The sequence below is a fragment of the Trachemys scripta genome, chromosome 8 (genome assembly GCF_013100865.1).
Source record: "Trachemys scripta elegans isolate TJP31775 chromosome 8, CAS_Tse_1.0, whole genome shotgun sequence".
In the NCBI taxonomy this organism is placed as follows: domain Eukaryota; kingdom Metazoa; phylum Chordata; order Testudines; family Emydidae; genus Trachemys; species Trachemys scripta.
In genome coordinates, this window is record NC_048305.1 from 18,438,724 (window position 1) to 18,447,812 (window position 9,089).

The following is a 9,089-nucleotide window of genomic DNA, read 5'->3' on the forward strand; positions in this document are numbered from 1 at the left end:
CACTACTAAAAATTCTCCAGGGTCTCTTGAAGGACAACTGTAATCTAATCCTCATCTGTGCACTAAAAACTCTAAACCCAGCCCTGGATCGCTACACCACAGTAGTAACTGCTTGTTGTGCTACTGTCCTGCAAAACTCATGAAGCAAACAAGATACTATACCAAGGACCTCTGATGGCCTGGATTCATGCATATGTGAGCAGAAGCAGAGATTAGCTACAGTCCAAAACAACAAAAGAAAATACCCACTCCGAAGCATCTACCTGTCCTTTTTGTGCCAAAGTTGTTTCCAGATCTTCTATTTTTGCTTTGTACCTCTGGACTTCTGCTTGGAGCTGCTCCTGTGCCTGTTAAAGTCAGTTACACCGTTAAATGGTAACAAGCAGAAATACCTTTTTTTGGATTTTCTATGCATAGGAAACTGAGCACAGCAGTCTGGCCTCCTACAAAGTGAATGTAAAACACTACGAGTCTGACTTGTTTGCATTTTATGCCCATTTTACACTTGGTTTGCACTGGCATAAATCATGACACAAGGGCCTAGGCAGTGGAGAATCAGGCCCCAAATCTTATAATTGCTATTCATTGTATTACAGTAGTACCAACCAAGATCAGCGCTCTACTGTGCTAGATAATGTACAAAACCACAGCAAGAGGCAGTCCCTCCTCTGAAGAGATTGCTTTCTAAATAGACAAGATAGGAAAAAGGTGGGAGAAATATATTATCCCCACACTACAGATGGGAAATCTTTTAATCTTGGAAGATTTAATGTAAACTGGATAATTAGCAACTTTGAACAGAATAACTACATCCACCTGTTAAAGACTTTCAAACGCAAGTTCAAAAGAAGATGAAATGTTTGACCCCACAAAAACCTACAGGTGTCCTTTGTGCCTGCAAAAACCTGCACTCGGATGCACAAAAAGGGGAATTGTCTGTACCAATGTACAGAACCACCCATTTTTCCTGGCTCAGCAGATAAATAGTATATTATGGGTCCATCCATTGTGTGCATCTTTAATAATGTTGCCCCTTTAAATATGTTCTGCAAAATGAGTGAAACTGTCATTTAGCAACCGTGTCATTTTGATCTTTCCTTTGGGAAGTTTGTATGCATTGGCTTCTAGTTGCAGCTAAACACATCCCCGCCCCTCCAGACAAAGACTGACCTTGGCTTCTCTTTCAGCATCTATGATGCCTCCAGTCTGCTCCTGCAGTAATGCATATGCCCTCTGCAGGGCCTGGTATTCCTTTGTTAGCTGCCGAAATCGCAGCTCTGATTCTTCTGCTGCTAAACTCTATATGAACAGAAAGAACATGCTGTATAAGCAGCAGACACAGGAGCATCGCAAAGGAGAGAAGCGCCTAAAATGTGGCTTGTTGTGGCCAACGTAGGTTTCCAACTTTACCATGTATTGTCAACCAAAGTGCTTGAGTCAAAACAGATTGGTAATGAGCATGTTGCAGTGGTGGTACAGATGTGGAATTTAGAAAATATATATGGATTTTTAATCTAAAAGAAACTCGTGGTGGTGGTGATCTATTTCAGATTATGGCCATTCTGGGTCTGGAGTCACTTTTATATCAGATTTAGCAAGTTGTCAGGAAAACAGACCAGGATCACAAGGCTTTGTAGATTTCTACCACGTTTCTCAGTGACACTGGTGTCAATCCAGAGTAACTCCACATCACTAAGAAGGTTTGACTCACCCGTTCAGGCACAGGAAAATACAATTTGTTACTCTATGCGCTGACAGGGCGGCGAAATCTGAGAAGAGATTCACTCCTGGAGGGGGACTGCCATTGCCTCGTGTCCAGGAGCATAGTGTTGGACTCACGCTGGGGCTGGGATACACTGAATAGCACATCTGCTGGGTGCTCTGGCCTTGCCTCCTTCCCAGCTAGCCCCTCCCACTTTCTGGCCTGTACATCCTGGCAGAGCAGGAGGTGTTGGCAAATTATATTGCTGTCTTCCTGCACCAAGTTTGACTTGTGCTTGCCAGAGGGATCTGGGTAGTAAATATGGCTCACTGACTTCTGTGGAATTATTCCAGATTGACACAGATGCAAGTGAGAGTAGACTCTGGCTCAAGGCCTGTCATTACCTTTTGCATCAGCAATGAGACATACAGATTCAAACAAATTTGTTGTCTCTAAAATCCACCCTGCCGCACAATGCTTGAAGCACTGTGAGCAGATAGGAAGTTTTTCTATCTGGCTACCTTTTCCTAAGAAGTACTAACCAGTGCCCCATTGTGGGTGCCTTCTGGAATGACTGCATCATTCATGTTGTGGTGCATGGGCTTGTTTGTACATGGGATCATGGCTTCCTCTAGTGGATTTTCCCCTGTCTTGCACTACCAGGCAGGTAAAGGAGCTTTACTTTAGCTTAGGTGGTAAGTTCTCTGCCTTTAGTGCAGAAAGCTCGTGTTCTGTCCCTGATGAGGCTCATGGTGTGAGTACATGAGTGTGTCTGTGGTTCATTACTAATGGAAGTACAATGCTGGGATCTCAGTTAAGGAACTTTCAGGGCCTGGAGAGAATTATGGACTCCGAAAAACTGATGGGGGAGGACTGAGCCATGGACATTCAAGGTGAACTGGGAAAAGCAAGTTTTGTGGAACTACCCAAAGGAACTGATTCGGGGCTCAGTTTCCTGCCTGGTGGACATGACTGATGAACTGGTTGGCCAGACTAGTACCAGCTACAAGTACCTTTCAACAAAGTAATTGAAAAGAAATGAAACCTAAGCTTAACAATACAGATAATTTGCATATTTAGTGATGCTTTTTGCAGGCTCTAGGGGCTAGATTTCCAAAGAGCTCAGGGCTAGATTTTCAAGATCTCCATATCCAAAATTGAGGCCTAATTGACAAAAGAGCTCAGCACCCATTGTACACCCAATGTTTGAGGCCCTGGCTGCTTGTTTTGCGAACTAATTTCTCTTCAAAATCTAGCTCCAATTATAGTGAGATAGCCAATACTTACCTCATCCAGGTCATCGTCTGGGGTTGCTGGTGTTCTGTCTGTTCTGAACGAGGCCATGGATGAGGTTTCAGAGTCCATGGAGTCATCATCGTAGCCAAAAACAGTATCGACTATATGTCTCTAAAACAGGGAAGAACATGTGGTTTCTGAACCCCTTTTGGAGGCAAACAGCACGGGGTTGTATATGGGGCAGTGTTAGCCTGTTCCAAAAACACTTTGGTAGACACTTTAAAAGAACCACAAGACATGAAAGAAGAGCCATGAGTTGCATTTCCAAACACCAGATCCCTCTGAAAGGAACCAAACATAGGTCCATATCATCAGCGGGTGTATTAAGGTCCGTGGAGTTGTGCTAATTCATTCACATCAATTGAGCATCTGGCCTGTAGTCTAAAACTATCAGACAATGTAGCATCAGAGAGTATCAATATCCCAAGAGAGAAGCCTTCACCCCCATTTGAAGGGAATAGAATCGTATGTTGTTACTATATAAAGCTGTTCAGAGCAAGGCCACCATCTTTTAGTCCTGTCTGCAAGGACAATGCCACAATACCAGAGGTGTCCTGTTGTGCAGAACTGAGATGATGAACCTGATTCTCCTCTCACTGTATATCTTGAGTAAGTCAGTGGAGTTACATGAAAGTAAGCTGGTGTGGTAACTGCTACCTCAGCGAGAATGCTGTTCACACTACGTGTTTTGGTTAAGGTTGAATATCCTGCCATCTAGACTGGATTAAACACATCACAGAAACAATGGGAGTCACATCCTAGGATGGTAGAGCTGCTTAACCAGCAGGTTTGGATTTCTGGGTACTGATTTCAGCATTTGATGCTTGGCACGCACAGTAGAATAGTTATGCAGACAGATGACTCAATAGGAATTTAAGATGCACTCTTGCACTACAGCACTTTTCTCTTCTAATGCTGTCAGATTACAGCCCTCTAATAAATCCCCACTGTTTAAGTCATGCAGAAGGGATGAACTGAAGATACTGAGAAATCCTTGTGTATGTGTATGTTTTTTGGAATGAAGAGCGCTGCCAGACCCTGCTGAGCAGTACAATTTCTGGTTGCTTGCTTAGAAATAAAGTTAAACATGGACATGTTGGGCTCATTCCTTAACCTTCATCCTTAATGAAGTTATGTGACAGTACCTCAATTTACCCTAGGACTTGTTGGGCCTGATTCTGCCGAATGACAGGACAGGCTTGCATTACTCTGGTGGAAAAAAGTTGCCCTAACCTGGTGAATCTGGCCACTTGAGAGTCCTCTGGTGGCACAGAGCTAACGTAGCAGTTTCTAAGGCACAGGAGACATGGCTGGGGGTTCCCCGAGTCCAGCTGATGGAAGCACCGGCAGCTGGCATAAATTAGCTCATCCCTCGGGTTGCTCTAAATTCTTCCAGGGACTGGACTAGACTGGACTAGACTGAGGATCAGAGCACCACAAATGATTTAAGGCCTCTGCACCCTTCTTCTTTTCTGAACTGAGTGCTGCTTAGGATCTGAGCCACGGATTTCAGTTCACAAGAATATTAAAGTCAATGGGAGTTTTGCGTGAATAAGGATTAATACAGTATAAGTATTAACAGCAGACAGATTGAAGAGTTTCTCAGGACAAAAATCTGATCCCAACCGGACCTGAAATTGGTACACCTCTACCCCGATATAACGTGACCCAATATAACACAAATTCTGATATAACACGATAAGGCGGTGGGGCGGGGGGGGGGGGGGGGGAGAGGGCTGTGCACTCCGGCGGATCAAAGCAAGTTCGATATAACGTGGTTTCACCTATAACGTGGTAAGCTTTTTGGCTCCCGAGGACAGCGTTATATCAAGGTAGAGGTGTATCTACAGAAAAGCAGGTGGTAAATAATTATGTTATTATTTTAAAGGAAAAATAGGATTGAAAAGCTTTTCCAAAGAAATTCAGATTCCTTTGAACTCCATTGCTAAGGGAGCTTATTGGAACCCAACATCATCTGTTTCCTCAGGTTTTCACGGATTGTTTTCCCAAAAAGCCCACTGGCATTATTACAGTAAGACTGCCTAGTTTTCCTCTTACCTTAATTGGCTTTGAACTTCTTTTATGCTTCCTGCGACGAATCAGCTTTTCCCTATCCTGGAAAATACAGTTAAGAAATTATATGATCCAATATCTCATAGTTCCGTTGACTTCAATGGAGTTAGTCTTATTTACACAAGCTGAGGATCTAGTTCTTTGTGCAGAACACGGCTATTTAAGGTCAAAAGGGTGACCAGAAATGATGACATCTGAAAAGAAGCTCCAGCTATTTACTTATGTAGTGTAGCTGTCATTTCTGTTAAACAATTTGTACAGGGCCTGGTCATCATGGGGAGTGGGACGGGGCCATGAGACTTGAAGTATACTATTTGCCTTGTCTGCAGATGCATCGTTGATATCTGTCTATCACAAAGTCATTGGGCTGTGTTACTGTTGACTTCATGTCGGTGTCCCAAGTAGGATGTCTTAGAAGATGCAACAGATTTCTTTGGAATCTGATTTTGTTCATATCATCTTGCAAATGTCCTGGAAAGGGGCATTGAACATTAAGAGCTGTATCCAAATGACTAGTGAATGACTGTCTAACAACATCTGCTTCTATGTCACATCACGGGCTAATTAAGGGGATTCTAACATCAGCACTTCTTAACCTCACTGATGTACCCAAGATTCAGATGTACAATATTACTGAATGGGTGAACAGTGCAATGAAGAATGTATCCTTTCGGCAAGGCTAAAACTGGGGAGAGGCCCCTGTTTTCTTAGTTAAAACCAGTCTTCCTGCTGGGGGTACAAAGCCGTCTCCCTCTTCAGTTTCCAAAATCTGGAACAATCCTGTCTCTTTCTGTGTCACTTTATTTCTCATCTGCAAACTTATTTTTTCTCTCTTCCCTATACAGAACTCTGCATCTGTATTCTGTACTATATTGCATATATCTAATTGTATAAGAATTCTGCAACTAGTGTATATATTTTAGGGTTGCTGTTTTCTATTTTATTGAATCCTGGAACTATATTACTGATCATGTAAATTTTTAGGATATCATTTTGTGAAACACACTGGGGACCTGATTTTGAATAAGACATCATTCTTCTTTCTTGCAACTAATTTTTTCTTACAGCTAATTGTCATTTAGACATCTGATGGCTGGATTACACATATCTACAAAATGACACAAACTGTGCCCACACATAATTGCACCCACAAAACTGCACTCTGAGACTGGATTTTAAAATTCAGATCCTAGATACAATAAAGCATTCTTCTTATTAAAATTTTACCACTCAAATCCTGTCTGTTATGAGATGAAGATGCCAGTTAGATATGACTGCTTTTACTTCTTGATGGGCTAGACATACCCTTGTTAACTCATCAATTATGTTCTGTTGTTCTATAACTTGAAGCTTTAAAAACTCAGTTTCTTGCTCTTCGTTAGCTTGATCTAAGTCATTGAGAGATTTTAATTTTTTCAATGGAGGGTGTGATGTCATTTTTTCTCTCTGTGTAGAAGACAAAAAAAATATATATATAGAAAGAAAGGAAGATAAAGTGAAAGTCAGTATTTTAAAATCCCCCCTTTTGGAATAAAAAAATCAGGCAATGTTTTCATGTTCTTTTAAATCTGCATCAGTTGCAAAATTGTCATGACATTACTACTCTTTACCATCCCTTAATTGTAAAAAAGAGAGAATGTCAGGCAGTTAAGTTGTAATTTATTCTGCATGAGAATATCTAGTAGGGCTGTCAAGGAATTAAAAAATTAATTGTGATTAATCACGCTGTTAAACAATAATAGAATACCATTTATTTAAATATTTTTGGATGTTTTCTACATTTTCAAATATGTTGATTTCAATTACAACACAGAATACAAAGCATACTTTATATTTATTTTGGATTACAAATATTTGCATGGTAAAAAACAAAAGAAATAGTATTTTTCAATTCACCTAATACAAGTACTGTAGTGCAATCTTGTTATCATGAAAGTTGAACTTACAGATGTAGAATTATGTACAAAAACAACTACATTCAAAAATAAAACAATGTAAAACTTAGAGCCTACAAGTCCATTCAGGCCTACTTCAGTCAATCACTCAGACAAGTTTGGTTACAATTTGCAGGAGATAATGCTGCCCACGTCTTGTTTAGAATGTCACCTGAAAGTAAGAACAGGCATTTGCATTGCACTGTTGTAGCCAGCGTCGCAAATATTTATGTGCCAGATGCGCTAAAGATTCATATGTCCCTTCATGCTTCAACCACCATTCCAGAAGACGTGTCCATGCTGATGACGGGTTCTGTTTGATAACGATCCAAAGCTGAGCTGACCGACACATGGTCATTTTCATCATCTGAGTTAGATGCCACCAGCAGAAGGTTGATTTTCTTTCTTGGTGGTTTGGGTTCTGTAGTTTCCGCATCTGAGTGTTAATCTTTTAAGACTTCTGCAAGCATGTTCCACACCTCGTTCCTTTCAGATTTTGGAAGGCACTTCAGATTCTTGAAACTTGGGTCCAGTGCTGTAGCTATTTTTAGAAATCTCACATTGGTACCTTCTTTGCATTTTGTCAAATCTGCAGTGACAATGTTCGTAAACCAAACAACATGTGCTGGGTCATCATCCGAGACTGCTATAACATGAAATATATCGCAGAATGCAGGTAAAACAGAGCAGGGGACATATAATTCTTCCCCAAGGAGTTCAGTCACAAATTTAATTAATGCACTATTTTTTTAATGAACATCATCATGGAAGCATGTCCTCTGGAATGGTGGCTGAAGCATGAAGGGGCATACGAATGTTTAGCATATCTGGCATATAAATACCTTGCAACGCCGGCTAAAAAAGGGCCATGTGAACGCCTGTTCTTGCATTCAGGTGACACTGTAAGTAAGAAGCTGTCAGCAGCATCTCATGTAAATGTAAACAAACTTGTTTGTCTTAGCGATTAGCTGAACAAGAAGTAGGACAGAGTGGACTTATAGGCTCTAAAGTTTTACATTGTTTTGCTTTTGAGTGATGTTATGTAACAAAAAAAATCTACATTTGTAGTTACACTTTCATGATAAAGAGATTGCATTGCAGTACTTGTCTGAGGTGAACTGAAAAATACTATTTCTTGTTTTATCATTTTACAGTGCAAATGTTTGTAATAAAAATAATAATATAAAGTGAGCCCTGTACACTTTGTATTCTGTGTTGCAATAGAAATCAATATATTTGAAAATGTAGAAAAACATCCCAAAATATTTAATAAATTTCAATTGGTATTCTATTAACAATGCAGTTAATTGCAATTACATTTTTTTTTGTGATTAATTTTTTTGAGTTAATCGCATGAGTTAACTGTGATTAATCGACAGCCCTGCTATCTAGATACATGTGATGTTGCCCTCTAGTGACTGGCGCACAGAAAGCACGAGGGAGAATTCTTTGAGTGGAAGCGGTAGAAGTCTGTAGAGCTGTAGAACAAGTGTTGTAATGTCTGTAGTGTCAACACTAATTTTGTCTGTTTGCAGGACATGGATTGGTTACACAGTCTTAGGGTAGATTAACCCTGTAACTTTAACCTCTGTTAAGCTGGATGTCAAATCCCTGCTTGCAGAAGAAATTAAAATGAATCTGATAGTCTCATCCTAATCACCAGTGGAGCAGCAGCCACATGGAAAAGCAACCAGCCTGCTCAAGCGATGTGCAGTGGAAATCACAAATCAGGGATGAGATACGTTAGCAAATGCTATGTGGGGCAAAGCTGCTCAGCACCCGGCTGCACTATTCCAAGCTGTAGCCATAGATCGGGGTTGGCAACGTTTGGCACGCGGCTCGCCAGGGTAAGCACCCTAGCGGGCCGGGCCAGTTTATTTACCTGCTGATGCGGCAGGTTCGGCTGATCCCGGCTCCCACTGGCCGCAGTTCGCCATCCTGGGCCAATGGGGGCAGCGGGAAGCTGCAGCCAGCACATCCCTCGGCCTGCGCCACTTCTCACCACCCCCATTGGCCCAGGACGGCGAACCGCGGCCAGTGGGGGCCGCGATCGGCCGAACCTGCCGCGTCAGCAGGTAAATAAA

The 9,089-nt window shown here is 41.5% G+C and overlaps 1 protein-coding gene across 2 annotated transcripts in view; it reads right to left on the bottom strand.

The window, feature by feature from the left end:
- The window catches only part of JAKMIP2 (janus kinase and microtubule interacting protein 2), a 109,848-nt gene that overhangs the window by 20,678 nt on the left and 80,081 nt on the right, over positions 1 to 9,089 (bottom strand). For both annotated transcript variants that reach the window (XM_034779267.1, XM_034779268.1), the window contains exons 7-11: positions 6,377 to 6,517; positions 5,057 to 5,113; positions 2,990 to 3,109; positions 1,171 to 1,299; positions 264 to 347 (exon numbers count right to left, since the gene is read on the bottom strand). In XM_034779267.1, the coding sequence (XP_034635158.1) occupies positions 264 to 347; positions 1,171 to 1,299; positions 2,990 to 3,109; positions 5,057 to 5,113; positions 6,377 to 6,517 (531 nt within the window). The remainder of the gene's footprint in view (positions 1 to 263; positions 348 to 1,170; positions 1,300 to 2,989; positions 3,110 to 5,056; positions 5,114 to 6,376; positions 6,518 to 9,089) is intronic.